Source organism: Papio anubis, chromosome 14, assembly GCF_008728515.1.
Source record: "Papio anubis isolate 15944 chromosome 14, Panubis1.0, whole genome shotgun sequence".
Taxonomy (NCBI): domain Eukaryota; kingdom Metazoa; phylum Chordata; class Mammalia; order Primates; family Cercopithecidae; genus Papio; species Papio anubis.
Window position 1 is genome coordinate 91,064,920 of NC_044989.1, and position 19,835 is coordinate 91,084,754.

Consider the following 19,835-nt stretch of genomic DNA (forward strand, 5'->3'; position numbering starts at 1 on the left):
CTATATGCATGTAAAAATTGTATGTCCTTCCAGCTTTAAAAAAAAAAAAAAAAAAAAAAGGCCATTCATTCATTTAACATGTATTTATTCACCACATTCTCAGTGGGGATACAATGGCAAACAAAAACAAGAAAAAGACATGATTTCTTCTCTCATGAAGTTTTTAATCTTGGGGTAGCACAGACACCGAAGAATCACACAAATAAACATAAAATAACCACACAAGTATATGAAGTAGGTAAATGGTGCTATGAGCGCACACAACAGGGGAAAGTCATCCGTCACGGAAGTGTGGAAGGCTTTCCCTGAGGAAGTCGTAAATAAACTGAGATGAGGAGTCTGCCTGAGAGACAGGGGATGGGGAAGGGACCTCTGCAAACAAACGAATAGGATGAGCAAAACTTCTGTGTAGAAAAGAGTATGACACACTATAGGAACTGAGACAAGGCCAGTGTCACTGAGTCATAAATGTGAATTACTTCAATTCCTCAGGAGTTATTTGAATGTTTGTCAGGAAATGGTGGCCACAGGGCAGACCAGCTGGGTGACAGCATGGGATTTGGAGTTATAAGATGCTATAGGTTTTTTTTTTTTTTTTTTTTTTTTTATTGAATAGCATTTTTTTAAGTGCTCAAATAACATTAGTCCAAATCTTTTATTGTACAGGTTTTTCAAAAGCTGGGTACGGTGGTTCATGCCTGTAATACCAGCACTTTGGGAGGCTGAGGAGGGTAAACTGGTCAAGCCCAGGAGCATGAGAGCAGCCTGGGCAACACAGCAAAACCCTGTCTCTATAAAAAAAAATACAGAAATTAGCCAGGTGTGACGGTGTGTGGCTGTGGCTCCAGCCATTCTGGAGGCTGGGGTGGTAGAATCGCCTGAGCCTGGAAGGTCGAGGCTAGAGCAAGCTATCATTGGGCCATTGTATTTCAGCTTGGGTGACAGAGACCCTGTCTCAAAAAAAAAAAAAGGTAAAAAGGCTTAACCATATGAAGCCAGAAAATCATATAAAGCTAGAAAATAGATCACCCTATTTCATTTCAGGGTCCCAGATAAGTTGGTAAAGAGTGGTTCAGGGCCAGGCGCAGTGGCTCACGCCTGTAATCCCAGCACTTTGGGAGGCCGAGGCAGGCAGATCACGAGGTCAGGAGATCGAGACCATCCTGGCTAACACGGTGAAACCCCGTCTCTACTAAAAAAATACAAAAAATTAGCCGGGCATGGTGGCGGGTGCCTGTATTCCCAGCTACTCGGGAGGCTGAGGCAGGAGAATGGTGTGAACCCGGGAGGCAGAGCTTGCAGTGAGCTGAGATCGCGTCACTGCACTCCAGCCTGGGTGACAGAGCGAGATGCCATCTCGAAAAAAAAAGAGTGGTTCAGGGCCAGGCATGATGGCTCACGCCTGTAATCCTAAAACTTTGGGAGGCCGAGGCGGGTGGATCACTTGAGGTCAGGAGTTCGAGACCAGCCTGGCCAACATGTTGAAACCCTGTCTCTACTAAAAATACAAAAATTAGCTGGAAATCGCTTGAATCCGGGAAGTGGAGGTTGCAGTGAGCCGATGTTGTGCCACTGCACTCCAGCCTGGGCAACAGAGCAAGATTCCGTCTCAAAAAAAAGAAAAAAAAAAGAGTGGCTCAGTTCAGCTACACATCAAAGTCAGTGGTGGGGGGTGGTGGCAGTGAGAAGAAGAATGCTCAAAGAAATGAAAACTATTTTATTAATAAGGTTTGCAGTTCAAAAAAGGGCTGAGCACCAATATCTAGAAGAGAGAGTGGAATATAGTGAGGTAGGTGATTGCCAGAACAGCAATTTCTACCTAAAGTTAGAGAGGATCCAAACCAAAACAAAAACCGAATGAAATCTCTTATTTAATGAAGACCCACGGTTCTGGCAAAGTGAGGTCACCTGAACCTGGAAATTAAAATAGGAGTGTTAAATGAGAATAACCAGCAACAAAAGATTTCTTAAAAGGACTACTTAAGGCTTTAAACTTAAGTGGCGCATTAACATTAATTACTTAGCATCATAGTAAGGTAGAAGAACACAAAGCTCTAGAATCAGAAAGATCTGTGTTCAAATTCTGCTTCCCAATGTACTACCTATATGAACATGAACAAATTATGCCATCCCTCTAACATTCAGTTTCCTTCTCTACAAAATGGGATGAATTAATCACCCTTACCACTGCAGAGTTGTTTAAGGATTGAGACAAAGTTAAGTAATTACCTATCATTGTACCACCTAGTAGATAGCCCTCAATGAAAGCTTCCTTTCCCTTCGTGACTTACCTAACTACACATATCTGAATAGAATTACTACGCTGGACTACAAATACTTCCACAGAAATGAACTGGGAAAGGTTATAAATCCAAGGAGAAGGGATTCTAAGTGGAAATTTCTCTTATTTTCCTTCAGAGGATAACAATGAAAAATTGTCTGGAACAGGTTTAAAAAAAAATGAAAGGGGTCGGGCATGGTGGCTCAAGCCTGTAATCCCAGCACTTTGGGAGGCCGAGATGGGCGGATCAAGAGGTCAGGAGATCGAGACCATCCTGGCTGACACGGTGAAACCCCGTCTCTACTAAAAAATACAAAAAACTAGCCAGGCGAGGTGGTGGGCGCCTGTGGTCCCAGCTACTCGGGAGGCTGAGGCAGGAGAATGGTGTGAACCTGGGAGGCGGAGCTTGCAGTGAGCTGAGATCCGGCCACTGCACTCCAGCCTGGGCGGCAGAGCGAGACTCCATCTCAAAAAAAAAAAGAAAGGAAGCTGGAATAAACCAAGTTTGGAGTCTGTTCCTGAAGATATTTGTACTTTATTCCATCTCTATGCAACACACAGCAGCAGTCTGCATGAACACCTCTCATATTCTCAGTCTCCCCAAGGCAACCCTAAAACATAAAATGGAGTATGACATCTAGTGATCACAGGGATTATGGTGACAATAGATGTTAATGATGATTCAAAGTAACCAAGTAAAGGATAAATCAGCAACTGTCTGGTAAAACAGAAAGGCATGCTATGTATTTTATTTACAAAGAGTTCCTTCAAAATGTTTCCAACAAATTGGTTTTTGATAAGAAAATATTTGCTAATTATTAATTATCTGCCCCCATCCAATGCAAGATGGAAGAAGTAGTGCTGAACATTAATCTAGAAAATTAAGCATTTTTAAATATATCCATAAGCTTGTATGTTTGACATCATGAAGAAAACCACACTATTCCTAAAATATATTATACTTTATGTCATAAGCAGAGACAGACTATTGCGTGAATAAACCAAACTGTGAATTAACTTGCCATAGCTTTTTTTGAGACATTTTAAAAGTTATTCTTTTTATATTTCATTTACTCTCTTGGGTATCTAAGCTAGAATTGATTTACTTTCATTACCTTTCAAATTATCCTCTTGATTTAGGCTTTCAGTGCAGACTGGAGAACTAGAAATTCCACGGAAACAAATCTCAGAAAATAAAATTCCCTTAGAATGTATCAGAAAATAATCTTCTAGGTGTCATGATATCGAAAGTTTATTTAAAAAGTTGATACTTTCCACAGTATTTTCATATAGCAGTTCTCTAGAAATGCTTACTGGATGAATCTACAATGAACCAGAGTGAAATGGCCTGTTACTTAGTAATATCCCAAACGGGCATTTGGCCTGTAAATATCTAATATCCCAATCTAGTATCTGCTACTAGATTAACTATAATTATAAGGTACTGCAACTGGGGGGCATAAGGGGAGTAGATTTTTTAAAAGAAATGTTCCAAATTATACTTTGGCCTAAGTATTCAGCCAAAGTATGCTTCTCCAATTCTGCCTTGGCCCATCTCAAGTCATTTTTGGTATCCCTGAATGTCACAAGGTCAGAGATTGTTGCATGATCATTCAGTTACCATTATATCTAAACAGTGTAATAAAAATTTGGCTAGGCACAGTGTCATGCCTATAAGCCCAGCACTTTGGAAGGCCAAGGTGGGCAGCTAACTTGAGCCCAGGAGCTCAAGACTAGCAAAATCCCATCTCTACCAAAAATGCAAAATTTAGCTGGGCGTGGTGGTATGCACCCATAGTCCCAGCAACTTGGGAGGCTGAGGCAGGACAATCGCCTGAACTCGGGAAGTGGAGGTTGCAGTGAGCCAAGATTGTGCCACTGCACTCCAGCCTGGACGACAGAGCCAATCTCATTTCCAAAACAAAGTGAGCTGTGCACTGGGTCGCCAAGATGTCATTCCCAAAGTATACTCCTTAGCACCTGGCCACTATGTCCTCGACCCAGCCAAATAGGCCATATTTCCGGAAACCCAGCGGGCACAGGCCAAGTGGTTGACCATTAAAAGCCTGGCTGAAACCTGCTTACCCTAACTGCCAAGGACTCATCGAAAATCCTGCCTTGATTTCGTTCGACCTATGCAAAATCAGCAAATGTCTTTCCTAATTTCAGACCCACTCCTAAAAACTCACTCTTGGGAGCTCTGTGTGGAATTGGGCCCCTCTTCTTCTGGTATTATGTTTTCAAACTGACAGGGATAAGAAAGAAAAACTTATCTGGGAACGAAAATTGGATCCAACATTTAACCTGTCAAAAAGTCTGGCAATTATGACTATATGTATTCTTGCTTAAATAGTCTATTAATCATTGAACAACAACAACAAAAAGTGAGTTTTTTTTTTTTTTTTTTTTTTTTTTAGACGGAGTCTCGCTCTCTCACCCAGGCTGTGTGCAGCAGCGCAATCTCGGTTCATTGCAGCCTCCGCCTCCTGGGTTCAAGCAATTTTCCTGCCTCAGCCTCCCGAGTAGCTGGGATTATAGGCACACACCACCACACCCAGCTAATTTTTGTATTTTTAGTAGAGGTGGGATTTCACCATGTTAGCCAGGCTGGTCTTGAACTCCTGACCTCAGGTGATCCACCCTCGACCTCCCACAGTACTGGGATTACAGGCGTGAGCCACCACACCTGGCCTGAGAATATTTTTTCAAGTATGTCATTTAGGTGCAGTGGCTCATGCCTGTAATTCCAGCACTTTGGGAGACTGAGGCCAGCAGATTCCTTGAAGTTGGGAGTTTGAGACCAGCCTGGTCAACACGGTGAAACCCCATCTCTACTAAAAAATACAAAATTAGCCGGGCATGGCGTTGTGGGCCTGTAGTCCCAGCTACTCGGGAGGCTGAGGCAGGGGAATAATCTGAACCCAGGAGGCAGAGGTTACAGTGAGCCCAAGATCCCACCACTGCACTCCAGCCTGGGTGACAGAGTTAAGACCCCGTCTCAAAAAGAAAAAAAATTTACTCTTAGTATCTGAATATTCATTTTCCAATTTCAGGTGTTTTACATAAAACTTGGAATGAAAATCTTTTTGTTTCACTTTATATGTTGAAATTTTCTCAATTAGATGAAGTATAAATGTACATTAATGCAAGAGGAAAATGTCACAATAATTATGAATGCTATTTATGTACAAAAGAAATTAACAATTTTCAAATAGGCAAATAGTGTAATAATATTGAGAGAGTTAGCTAATGAATTTAAGAAGAATATTAAATCCTTTTTCAGACAACAAATAATTATAAAAACTTTAATGAAAAATATAAAGCAGAATAGAAATTTTGTCATAATTTCAATTGTATTCAGTTGCATTACCAGTATTCATTATACTAAACAAAATCACTTCTAAAGACTATATTTAATTTTTATTTTATTTTATGAATTTTTTTCTTCCTTTTCTGAGACTCACTCAAAATCCATGAATCTTCTAAGAGAAAATCTTTTTTGAGGATTCTTCACTTTTTTTGTAGATAAATTAAAAGCAGAATGTTATAAACTCTACCACTTTAGAATTTTATGAGGAAAACCTCCAAAGTTATGTACAACATAATCATTTTTGCTCAATATTATATACACACACATATATATAAACACAGACACATATAAAGACGTTAGAGGAAGAAAGTTCCTCCACCTATTTTGTATTCCACTAACTTTAGTGGAAAGTGACCCTCAATTTAGTGTCTGTATGTGCATTACAGCAATCACAGGAACAATTTAGCAACAGGCAGCACTGAGAAAATTATCGTTACTGCACTACAATGTCCTACTCTTAAAATAAGATTACTAATATTCCTAAGAATAAATTATAATAACTTCAGGGATAACATTTCATATCTTAACATATGCCAGAAGTTTACTCTATGATGATGATACTGACTTCTGCTCTAGCTTTAACAAATATTTGTTTTCACACTTGGCCATTTGGCAGTCAAAAAAGGGATATTTTGTGCACTAAATGTACAGCCAAAATACTTAGGTAATTCCTATATCAATTCATTATTTAATTCCATTTTCATGTGCTTATACAAAATATAATTTTAAAAGAGGATCTTATATATTCCAATGATGCAGAAAACAACTCAAGGATGTAGAAAACAGCCTCCATTATGGGTCTAACAGGGGATATCACAAAAACTCAACCCCACACAGAAGCACCAGCGATCTAATAACATTTTATTGTTAACTGCCAATAATCAAGAAAAATCCATGCAAGAAAGGTGTTAGTTCTTCTGATCTCTATGCATTTTCAATGAATTCCCTTCACAGGCTGAAAGTTGTACACAATAGAATTGCTTTCTACAGCTAAAAACTTACAGAGCTAAGTTAGCTAGACTTGATTTCATAGTCTCTTAAAATATAAAGATTATTAACATCCTTATACATTAACATTTTAGTATTTTAAGATTTAGAAAAAGGTATATTTTAAGATTTAGACAAGTGTTACATAAGATGAATTTCTAATTAACTAAGATGAAATTGTCTGTGATTCAGTAATATCCAAAATAAAAAACATTTATAAATGCCCAAAATCCCAATCCAGCAACTGATACCAGAGGAACCATCATTATGCAGCAAGGGAAAGACGGCTGAAACTGAATGTCATAGATAGGTTGTGGTTCTCACCCAGGGCTTAGTCATCTTGGACAAGTTATTTGACCTTCCAAGTCTGTTTCCTAAACTATAAAATGAATATATTAGTATCTTCTCTATGTACCAAATGAAGTTATAGAAATTATAAACTCTGATATATGTAAAATATTGAGTATCTGAGGGTTCCAAATCTAGGTTATTTTCATACCAACTGTATGAACAGACTGCAACTGATTTTTATGTAGTTTTATGCTTTCTTTTAATGTTTACTCTCTTTAGAAACTACTTGGAACTTGGTTATTTATTTATTTGCCACTCAAGAATGCGGGTATGATTTATGAAAGTGTATTAACAGTTATCTGAAGTATTAATGTTAAGCTGGAACTCAAATTACAAATAAAGCAAAACAAAACAAATACAAAATCATAATAGAGAAAGCTTGCTCTTTGCCAAGAATAATAATAATCTGCTGATTATTGTTAGTCACTCAATGACTACTGTCTTGGTTGGTACACATCAGCAGCAGTCAAATAACACCTCCCAGAACCCAACCACCCAAAAAAAGATACTGGGAATAAGAATGTCCTCAGAAAGCTCAACTGTAAAACTAAAACATAAACCAGAACAGAGATTAGGAAGTCAAGCACAGAGGATCAAGTAAAAGATAGGACTAACTAAATTTAAGATACTAACATGCAATGAAAAGAAATATATCTACCAGAAATATGGAGGTGAGTAGTTCGGTCAGCAATGGAAGCAATGAAAAAGGAAAGGTACAAAACACTATCATGTAAGCATTACCCAGGAGAAAGGATATCCTATAAAGCAGATTGATGTAAGCAACTTCTTGACAAGTATATTATGGAGCTGGGATTATCACTTTATCAGAGCTGATGCCATTTAAAACTTCCAGTCATTTATAATCAACTCCCTTGTTATCTCATGATCTTGCTCAGCAGGCAACTACTGAAATGTGGTTTTCCATTCAGCATTCTACATTGAAAGAATACACTCCCTGATGTAAATTTCTAGTCCTTATTTTACTTAAATAAACTGGCATTCTCTTGTGATGGGGATGTATATGCTCAGATAAGAGTGTGGGCTCTGGAGTCAGGTTACTTTGAGTTCCTACTGAGTGACTTTGTGATCTTGGGAAACTTACCAATCTGTTGTCTGTTTCCTCATCTGTAGAAAAGGGGCCTAATAATAGGACCTATTTCCCAGGGTTGTTGTGAGGATTAAACAATTCATGTAAAGCACTTAAAACTGCACCTGCCATATAGCAAGTGCTAAACAAATGCTAGCCTTGTTATTATTTTTGAACATGAATTAACATTCCTGTGTCTGATTGCTCTGACACTGATCAGTTTCTAAATCTGAAAAATTAAAGCAGGGCCACTGTGTTCCACAACTCCAGGGGCATCAATGCACAAGAGAATAGAGTTCTCCGGCCGCTCTGAACTGAAGGCATGACCTGGTGAATTCAAGGTCACCCATCTGTGAGATTCTTTTTCGTAGCCAATCTGTCCAGGCGAAAACTTGACTTAATACATAAGAGTCATAAACCTAAATGTCTATCCTAGTGAGGCAGATCCCCTAGATAAGTGAGGGACACCTTGAGTGGTGAGTTTGCCAAGAAACTATGAGTGATAAGACTGTGGAGGGCAGAGCACAAGTCAAGCCTTAAATGCTTTCAAATACAGATATTTTAAAACACTCTGTCAGGCAAAAACAGTATAGGCAGATTTTAAGCCTGAAGCCCACCAGTGTGCAAACCCTGCAGCACCCTTTCATTCAAACTTTAAAATATTTTAACTTAGGATAAGGTATATCCTGTGACCTATTTTTAACCTTAATTTTTCTTTACTGCTCTGTGACTATCCCTTCTTTTCTTCTTCCTTGGTTTCCAAAAACTTCTGTGCTCTTCTCCATACCTCTTGACATACATACTTGGAGTGGTATCATTCATTTCAACTAACATTTCAATCAGCTAAAAATTCCAGATATTTCTATCCAACTCTATCAATGCTAAGAAATACCTCATGAATTTTGCCTGTCTACTTCCTCATTGCCAATGTCTTTGGTCAAGTCCTCATCTGATTTCGAGATGTTTACAATAGATTTGGCTCATTCTATTCTCTCATTGTCCACAGCCAGCTACCAGCAAACCCTATTGGTTCTAACACCAATCAAACCATATCCAGAATCCAACCATTTTCACCTAAACCATCATCATCTGTTACCTAAATTACCACAGCAGTTCCTTTTACTACTCATTTACCATATACCATAGAGGATCCTGTCCCTCCTATGGTCAATCCCCCTCTGGCTCCCAGGTCACTCAAGAGTGAAATCCAAGGTCCACACAATGGCTTACAAGGCCCTATACAATTGTCTATTACCCCTCTAATTTATTCTCTTATTACTCTCCCCCTTGCTCATTCTTTTCTCTGGCCACATCCCTTGTGTTTTCCTCAATCAAATCAGGCTCATTCCTGTCCCAGGCTTTCTCTACCTCCCACTCCCTTTATTTGGATGCTCTTTCCTCAAATACCTTGGGTCTGGATTGTTGTATCAGGGTTCTTTGCTCAAATGTTACTCTTTCACAAGTGCTTCCCTAAACACCCTCCCCACATCCACTTGACTCCCCATCTCCCTTTCTGCTTTATCACCATCTAACACATCTGTTTTTCAGATTTATTTTCTGTCTCTCCCAAGAAAATGTAAGTTTCATTACAGCAAGAATTTTTTTTTCTTCATTGCTGTATTCCTAATCCTAGAACAATATGCATTAAGCTTCATGTTTAATGAAAATGACTGAAAAGCTTCCTAACTTGTCTTTCTTCTACTGATTTCCCCTTCTGTAGTCCATGTCTTCCTATCCCCCAGGTAGTATACCAAAAAATGCATCTGATCATTCTCCTGCTTAAAGGACTTTGATGGGATCCCCACATCCTTCAGGGTCTGGCCCCAAATTTAATCCGTTTCCCCATTCCCCAAAATAGTTGTACACTCTCCACATACTAACACTTTTATCATCCCTGAACCTACTTGTGCCATTTCTCCAAGCTTTTTGTGTATCTCTGCATTTACTTGGCCCAAGTTTTATTCATCCTCCAGGTCTAGCTATGCCATGTCTCTCAGAAGCCTTCATCTGTACCCCCACAACACTCAGTTCAGGCCTCCATTATAGTACTTGTGCTATAACTATGTATTTACCAATCTGTTTCTGCAACTAGATTATAAGATCCCAGAGAGCAAGTTCATGATGTTGTGTACAGAGTTGTTTTGCCAGTGCTTAACACTATACTTAGCAGAGAGGAAACACTGTAAGTCTTAAGAATGAAAATGTAATAAATGAAATTTTAAAATGAATGAAATAATTTCTTTATGAGAGGTTGGGGGGAAAAAAGAGTCTTCCTAAGAGTAAGAGTGCTTTCCAACATCAAACCTGAGACCTGATAGGAGTTTTTACATTTGCTAAAGAAAAATTTCCTTTAGTAATTTCAACAATAATTAAATTAGTGGATTCAGGAGTCAAAAAGTTTTGAGTTAATGGCTAGTCAGGAAAGGTATTTACTCCACGGAACATACTAATTTACAAACCAGATATTGTGTGAAGCAAAAAGTGTACTCTGATCTGAGAAAAGGCATCTGCAATTTTTTAAACTAAAATTGATTTTTTAAAGAGGGAAGGAAAATTGAAAATGAGCTAGTGCAACTACTCCATTTCACAAGTGAAAAAAATCATGAAAAGGGGAAGAGCTTTAACCAACTTAGAAGATTAGGATCAGAACCAAGGTTTTATTCAAAATGAAGGGCGCTCTCTCAAACATAACACATTACAATTCCAAGCTACTCAAGAATCAAAGCCCAGAACTTAGTCCATTACTTTGCTGTGCAAACTTAATGAAGAGGGAAAACAATATCCAAGTAGGAAAATAATATGGCAAGAGTGAAAATAATAATACCTGGGTTCTTATCTAGGTTGTATTTGTGAGTTCTCAGACAATTCACTGAACCTTGTAATACTACCTTAATTAACTACTACACGGGATTAATGTGAGAATCAAATGAAAGCCCTGTTGCAAATGAAAAGTATAATCATCTTTTCCATCCTCATCCCTTCAGATTCTCCAGTACAGTCTCTTAGCAAGTTTTCAATCTATATTGGGGGGGTGGGGGGGCATAAACCACTTGCAATTCTGACTAGCTGGAGTTTTGTTGTTCTTGTTGTACAGGATACAAGCAGCGAGGGAAGGGTGGGGAGATTGTTTACATATTATAAACCTCCTCCCAAAGGAGAGTATTATTCATACCACCTACCAATCAAAGACTCTTTGTGACTTACAAGCTCTTACATGGTTCATGTTAAAAACTTATCTTTTTCCCGAGTACATTCCCTATAAAACCTTTTACCATTAGTATATTTCAGAAAATTCTGTAACAATTACTTGGGTTATATTTATCTTTTCCTACTCTACTACAGATGTGTCCAAAGAAGGGACTCAGTGTTTCGTCTTCAGTTGTTGTTTGTGAATTGTTTTAATTGGGTGAACATCCAGCTGAAATATAAAACTAAGCGGCTTAAGTTGTGCCTGAGAGAACTGAATGAAAGAGAACTAAATAACAAGAGACCAGAATTATACCTCCCTCTGATTTCCCCCAACTCTTTCCTCTTCAAGTCTATTACCTATTTCTAAAGACCTTCAGAAACTAGGCTCTAGGCTTATGCAAAAGTCCTCTACTATATTCTACATAGCCACAAATTTATTTACAAATATTTTTATATTAATAACATTTTATAAAATACAATGTTTTAACTCCAGGTGTGAAAATACTTAAAGGAAAGTACACTAAATGGGTATTTTTTTTAAAGTTATTCATTTGGCAAACAATCTTGTGCAAAATATTCACTATATAACATGTACAACGCCAGGCATGGTGGCTCACGCCTGTAATCCCAACACTCTGGGAGACTGAAATGGGAGGATGGCTGGAGCCCAAGAGTTCAAGACCAGCCTGGGCATATAGTAAGACTCTATTCTTTAAAGGAGAAAAAAACTATGCATTCTGTGAATTCCATTTACATTTAGAATCTCATTCTCACAAAAACAGTAATATTTTAATTTGTATAAAATCAAAGCAATTGTAAATATAAATCATAGGCTTCGTTTTTTTTCCTGCACACACAATATGCCTTAATTTTTGAAAATGTTATAAAAAGAGTATCCTTGACTGGGCGCAGTGGCTCACGCCTGTAATCCCAGAACTTCGGGAGGCCAAGGATGGTGGATCACTTGAGGTCAGGAGTTCAAGACCAGCCTGCCCAACATGGTGAAACGCGGTCTCTACTAAAAATACAAAAACTTAGACAGGTGTGGAGGCGGGTGCCCGTATTCCCAGCTACTAGGCAGGCTGAGGCAGAAGAATGGCCTGAACCTGGGAGGCGGAGCTTGCAGTGAGCCGAGATGGCCCCACTGCACTCTAGCCTGAGCAACAAAGCGAGACTCCGTCTCAAAAAAAATAAAAATAAAAAATAGTAATAATCCTTGAGACAAAGCCTAGCTCCATACACCAAGTTTCCTATCTTTTTCTCCACTTAATTCACAGAAACTTTTATAACAGCATAAAATAGCTATAACATGGAAAGATACAGTATTTTGGGACCCCGCAGATTAGTCCATTTTTTCCCCAAATTTCTTAAGAATTATCCAGAGAGCCTATGAAAAATACTCTAGCGATTCTGATTCAGTTGCTCTGGGCAGAACAAAAATTTATTCCCCGAAGTGATTCTGATGATTAACTAACATTGGGAAACACTGATCGAGTACAGCAGTTCTCAATTTGGCACATATTACAATTTTCTGGGGAGCTTTTAGAACTCTTAAAACCCAGGCGGAGGTCCAGACCAACAGAAATAGCAGCAATACTTTAAAAAAAAAAAAAAAAAAAAAGTTCCCCAGGGAAGGTTACAACCATCGATCTGATCTTGTAGAATTTCTCCTGACTTCTAATTCACTTTGTTTTTGATGTAGTTGTTTTGTTTTTCATGTGGGTTGACAAAAAAAGTGTGAAAAAAAATAAACCATCTCTTTCACTTCAGAACCAAGATGCCACTTAACAATTGGCTAAGTTAAAGTGGAACTAATCTTTTTGCTTCAGAAATCGCTGGAAAATACTCTTAGTCCTAATTTTAAATAAAATAGACTAATCTTTAGCTCCTACTACCAAGCTATTAACATATCTTACAAATAATTATTTAAGGTTTTCTTTTTAACCTCTAAACCAGTATTTTAAAATTTCAAGCTATTTAAAAGGTCTGTCATCACAGTTCCTTACCAGCAAAATTATTTTGATACTTGAATTTGATGACATGGTTTTTTCATGATGTACAATACGTAACTCCATATATTGAAGTTACATTGTGCACTAAGAGAGGGAAACAGATTTCCTTCTTCCATATAAAAAAAGGATTTTCGCTCCATTAGCAAAACCCCATCATTGGTTTGTCCATAGATACTCAAGAGTGGGAAACTTCTCAAGGTATTAGTCAACCCATTCTAAGAACATTCTTTTTAATAAAAAAGATAACGTTAAAAAAATCATTAAAAATATGCCAAGTGCAAGCTTATCAATTTTAAGAGTGCATTTTACTTTCTAAAAATTATTATACCTTTCATCGACGTGCCGTCTGGCAATCCACTTTTATTATTACAATACTGAAGTTGTTGAAATATCACTTTTATCGCTCTCAAGATTGCTAGGCATTTAGATATTTCAAATTTCAGCAGTGTTTGTGATTTTTTCCTTCTGGGTTTTAAAAACGGGTTTAGGATGCTTTACCAAGCAAATCACATTACTACAGACAAAACTTCAGCAATGTATATAGTCTATAGTAAAATGTATATTTTTGATTACTTCTATTCACAAAGGAGTAACTGTGAGGTTCTAGATTTTCAAATTAATATTCTAAGTAAGAATCAGATGCAATGGATTTTGTTTCAGTAAGTTTAATGAATGAAAGCCCCCCTTTCTCATTATTAAAGATATATACGAACGAAAATTTGAATTATAACCAAAATTTAAGTATACTACAGTATACTTTGTAAATGTCCCCAAACTTGAATGGAATCCAGAATGTGCCTCTTAAGGCACAGAGCAAAAAATGAAAAATCAGAATCTCAATTAAACATTCAAGTGATACCATCTAGAAAATTGGGCAAGCCTGAATAATCGATGGAGTTTTTCCGTTAGGGTAAAACTATGCTACACTAAGTTTCTGCAAAGCCTAAGTATTTTGTGTTAACATACTGAACTTGAAACTTGCCATCTCAAATTCCAAGGGGTAAGACTGTATACAACAGATGGCCTTTTGGTGCTGCTTAAAACTTCCCTGAAAACCAAACATGTTTATTTTTTAGAGGTGTTCTCGGCTCTCGGGAAGTAGTCAAATATTAACACACCCGTTCCTGAAAATTCCTGGTCCTATCTGGCCGGGAGCACCGACCCCTGGACGGGAAGAGGCAGGACCGCAGCACCGAGCCGGGACGCTGAGAGCCGCCCGGCGCACACGGAGCCCGCCCGGGGGCGGGGGGCTCGCACGTGCCCAGCCGGGGGCGGGGCCGGCGCCGGCGAGCAGCGACCCCGGCTCGGGGAGGCGGGCGCGGCCGGGCCGACCTCCCCCGCGGCCGCGATCCAGCAGTTTACATAAGGGTGCGCGTCATGGAACTGACGGAGCCACACAGAGACGTCTAGGTCATGCAGGAGGCGCCCGGCCCCGGCCCGCTCCCGCCGCCCCAGACCCCTCCTCTCATCCGACAGAAAGACAGACAAGAAGGGTTCCCGACCTGTCGTGCCCTGCATGTTCAGAGTCTGTCATGTTTGGTCAAGAACGGGGCGGGGCTGGAGGGCAGGTCTGCGAGGCCGGCGGCGACGGGGCGCGGGGAAGACCCCTGCGCCGCCTGCGGGAACCTGCTCCCGGCCGCCGCCGACAGGTGACGAAGTGGTAAAAACTCACGGTTACTAGTGAGCGACACAGACACAGACTTTCCAGTCTATTAACAACCACGCCAGAGAGGTGGGGCTCTAACTGCAAACACTGGGCAACGGCCCCGCGCTGCCGGCGCTGCCGCTCTAGTCTCTATTCGCCGCCGGTGGCTGTGGCGTGGGAGCGGGCGGGCGGCGTGCAGCGACGCGGGGATTTGGACAGTGGCCGTAACGGTGATTTCTCCTCACCAACATGGCGGCACCCGAAACAGGCGGCTCGAGAAAATGGCGCCGGCCGCAACACCTTGCCCGGGACTAAAGGGCAAGAGAGATTCCTCCGCGAGCCGCGGCCCTTGCCCAGCCCGCCGGGGCCGAGCGCGTTGACCATTGGAGGAGACTGCCCGTCAATCACCTGCAGGGGCGGGTCTTCGCCCTTCTCCGTGCGGCGGCGGAGGCGGCAGCCTAGTGGCGGGGCCGGGCGGCGAGAGACGCGGCCGGATGGCTCTTCGAGTGTCTGCAGGAGGGGGAGGCGGCCCACGGGACCAACGAGGGCCACCAGCGCCTCAGCTCCCGGCCCAGTGCGGGTCGCGGTTTTTCCTGCCAGAGGCCCGCCGCCTGAGGAGTTCCAGACGCACCAAGCAAACGGGCCCCAAAACCATTAGCCGAGGCGGGCAGGGGTGGGATAACAAAGAACAAGGCGGCTGTAGAGTCCTTAAAATTTTTTGTTAAAACCTTTGTTCTTGCAATAATAGGGAAATGCGGTTTATCCTTCACAGTTGTAGCAGGTATCTGTTTTTGTAACGTTTAGTGCTCAGAATCGTGTTTTAAGGAAAACAGCTCGCCCATGCAATTTTTTTTTATATTTAGTGCTAAATTTACCCATTATTACTTGAAATAGGAATAGCTATTGAAATAATTATATAAACGTTGCTTTATTTCCTAATAATAACGTAAAATGTATGCGAGTATTTTATAAATAACCATTAGGCATGCTTTTTTTTTGGGGGGGGGGGGGGAGATGGAGTCTCGCTCTGTCACCCAGGCTGGAGTGTGGTGTTGGCGTACTCCCCTCACTGCAACCTCTGCCTCCTGGGTTCAAGCAGTTTTACTGCCTGAGCCTCCGTAGTAGCTGGGACTACAGGCACGCGCCACCACGACTGGCTAATTTTTGTATTTTTAGTAGAGATGAGGGTTCCCTATTTTGGCCAGGCTGGTCTCGAACTCCTGACCTCAGGTGATCTGCCCGCCTGGGTCTCTCAAAGTGCTGGGGTTACAGCCGTGAGCCACTGCGCACGGCTATGCATGACTTTTTTTTTTTTACACTTATGAACGTGACCTTAAAAAATTTTTAAATGACAAGTCAGTGTTTTGGCCCATTTAATATATTAAATGTCCTGAAGGAAAGTTCCTTGCTTTATACTACAGTAGACTTAATGATTAATCCAAATATCTGACTTAATTTGTCTTTCTTTAATAATGCATTTTACTAATGCATAAATGGAATGCATTCAGAAACAATTGCAATGAGTGGATTAAATTAGAAATGTAAAGTTTTTGATATTAACATATACATTGAAAATAAAGGCCAGACATGGTGGCTCACGCCTGTAATCCCAGCACTTTGGGAGACCGAGGCGGGCGGATCACCTGAGGTTGGGAGTTCGAGACCCCCTTGACCAACATCAAGAAACCCCGTCTCTACTAAAAATACAAAATTAGCCGGGCTTGATGGTGCACGCCTGTAATCCCAGCTAATCGGGAGACTGAGGCAAGAGAATCGCTTGAACCCGGGAGGAGGAGGTTGCAGTGAGCCGAGGTCCAGTCATTGCGCTCCAGCAACAAGAGTAAAACTCCGTCTTTAAAAAAAAAAAAAAAAAAGTCGCATTTTGTTTTTTTATTTTTTTTTTAGTTGAATACAGCCAGTGACAGGACCTGTACTTACAGCCACATTTTGCCATAATACATTTCTAGGAAGCTTTCGAAAGATAGATCTGAAGAAACTATATTAGCATTTGGAGTTACATTAAAATCTCAGGACTTCAGTTTTATTGTAACTGTTTTAGTTAATTTAGGCCTTTCTGCAGCTAATTTGGGTAGCCGATTTCTTGAAGTTATCCAAAGGCCCTTGTGGTAAACAGTTGCTGTTCTTTCTTGCACTTCTGTTTTCCCTGTCCCCTGTATCTGGAGGTCTGAGAATTTCTTTCAAACTTTCATTAAGGTGTTTGGTTTGTGATGGTGTAGGACAGTGCAGTTCTCTCTGGATGAAAAGCCTCCTTTTCTAACTGTTGGCATGTGCCACTTAAGAAGTTTGATGATAAAATTTGTCATCAGGCCTTGGTCTTTTTCTCTAGGTAACGAAGGGGAGGTGTGTGTGGGTGAGCTTTGAGGGGCAGTGCTCCTTTGAGGCTATGGGTTTTTAGAATCTAGAAGTGCTTAGACATCTGTGACACCCTGTCTTTAATTGCCTCAGTTAAGGAGCAATGTAGATATCAAAGAGATTACACTAATTAATTTTAAACCTAACGGATTTTACCTAATAATGACATATGGATCATGAGAACTACAGAATTCTTGTTACTTAATGACCTTGTCAAAACCTCAGCAAAAAGAGACCACCAGACTGTAGTGAGGCTTGTAGCAGCAAAAGGTCGTGTTCCTAGGATGACTGCAGATCTCTCCCCAGGCCTCTCGGTTAAATGTCTCCCAGAGAAAACTCAATACTGCCCACCTGGCCATAGGCCCTTGACCCCCTTTCTTGGAGCATTTACAAAAAAAGAGCTTACAATTGTGAGTCCTTCCTCTGTCCCCTTGACATGTATGTGTTCTCTCCTACAATTCAGGAGTATCTAAGGACCTGAAAGCCATTCCTTTGAAGTTTAATCATCTGGAAGGTTACTGTCTCCCATTCTTGGTGGGAGGGTAGAATCCTGACTTCAGTGATAATCGCCGGCTAGCTGACACAGCTGGTCTAATCACTTTTATACTGACTGACTTTGAAATTTTTTGCATGCATTCCGGCTCTTTCACCCTCCCCTATTCTCTCTGTAAGCTGCTCAATTACCTCTACATTGAAATGGAACGCTGCTCTTTCCCCTCCTGTTAGTAATTACTGAATAAAATTGTTTTTCACCACTTTAATGTCCAGTTTTATTTATCTTTGACAACCTTCCCCACCCACTACGCACACAAAAATTGTAATGGACCTAAAGGTACCAACACTTAATTTTGCTAAATAAATTAAACATATTAAGCATCTTATGGTTATTTCATGAAAGACATTTTAACATCAAAAAAGTAGAAAGGATATCATTATTTTTGTTTCTTGGTTTTTGTTGTTGTTGTTTGTGTTTTTTTTGAGACAGAGTTTCACGTCGTCACCGGCTGGAGTGTAGTGGCACCATCTCAGCTCACTGCAACCTCCGCCTTCTGGGTTCAAGCAGTTCTCATGCCTCAGCCTCTGAGTAGTAGCTAGGATTACAGACACGCACCATCATGCTCGCTAATTTTCGTATTTTTAATAGAGATGGTGGTTTCTGCCATGTTGGCCAAGCTGATTTCTATCTCCTGACCTTGAGTGATTCATCCACCTCGGCCTCCCAAAGTGCTGGGATTACAGACATGAGCCACTGTGCCTGGCCAAGGATATACTTTAAAAAGCCAATTAATCTACTTTGAATTCCTTTACATTTAGTGTAAGAAAAATTCCTTTTATTGCCCGCCTTTTGTCCCAGATGGTAAGAATAAGCCCTGGTATCCCAAGGCTCCCAATATTGGCACAAATTACAGTGCAACAAAGTGACACAGGAGCTGCGGACCACTAGACATTCAGAGACTGGTCAGGCTTGGGACAAAGACATCTCCTAGGTGATCATCCTAGCTGGAGGATTAGGGGGCCTTTTCCCCATCCTTCCTGGTAGCTTATACAAACCCTAAATGTGTATGTGGCCCTAGGTAGGGGGAGGGAGCCCCAGTTACAACTATTTTCTGCCTACCTACCAAAATAGGGGCTTAGAGGCAGAATTAATTTGGCAGGAATAATTCCCTGTACAGTACACATTGAGGTTACGAATGAATACTTGCGTTATTCACTGGAAAGTTTTTTAACACACACACATACCCTAAAAATACAAGCATCTGAACAGTAGCCATGTCTTTGAAAAAGTGCTTTTATTTTATTTTAAAATAGAGTCTCACTCTGTCACCCAGGCGGAGTGCAGTGGCATGATCTCGGCTCACTGCAACCTCCACCTCCTGAGCTCAAGTGATTCTTCTGTCTCAGCCTCCTGAGTAGCTGGGCCTACAGGCGTACATCACCACACCCGGCTAATTTTTGTATTTTGTAGAGACGGGGTTTCACCATGTTGGCCAGGCTGGTCTCTAACTCCTGACCTCAGATGATCCACCCGCTTGGGCCTTCCAAAGTGCTGGGATTACAGGTGTGAACCACAGCACCTGGCCTGAAAAAGTATTTTTAAAATGTTGCCTCCAATTCTTTTGTAGCTCGTAAGCACGATGATTAGATTTTCAAAAGCACGTGTGAGATGTGCCTCCTCAAGCCTTGTTATGACCTCAGCACATCCAGATGTGCTGGAGTGCAGTGGCACAACTATAGTGTTTAGTGGTCTGTGACACCTTGTCTTTAATTGCCTCAGTTAAGGAGGAGTGTATGTATCGCCGATATCACACTAGATAATACAAGAACTAGAACTGCAGCCTTCTACCTCAGCCACCACCATCACCCACTGTCCACATCCCCCACACACCCCCACCGCCGCAAGTAGCTGGGACCACTGGTACACTCTATCACATCTGGCTTATTTTTTGTAGAGGCGAGGTCTTACTCTGTGCCCAGGCTGGCTAATTTATTTGTATATTTGTAGAGGCAGGGTCTCGCTGTGTTATTTAGGACTCATTTCT

The 19,835-nt window shown here is 40.8% G+C and overlaps 1 protein-coding gene and 1 pseudogene across 1 annotated transcript in view; one reads left to right on the forward strand and one right to left on the reverse strand.

The window, feature by feature from the left end:
* The window catches only part of ZC3H6 (zinc finger CCCH-type containing 6), a 59,051-nt gene extending 43,834 nt beyond the window's left edge, over positions 1 to 15,217 (reverse strand). Inside the window, exon 1 of the mRNA XM_003909131.5 lies at positions 14,780 to 15,217. Within this exon, the coding sequence (XP_003909180.5) occupies positions 14,780 to 14,811 (32 nt within the window). The 5' untranslated portion in view covers positions 14,812 to 15,217. The remainder of the gene's footprint in view (positions 1 to 14,779) is intronic.
* Positions 15,218 to 19,406: 4,189 nt separating this feature from the next.
* Positions 19,407 to 19,503, forward strand: LOC116270458 (annotated as a pseudogene).
* The last annotated feature ends 332 nt before the right edge of the window (positions 19,504 to 19,835 follow it).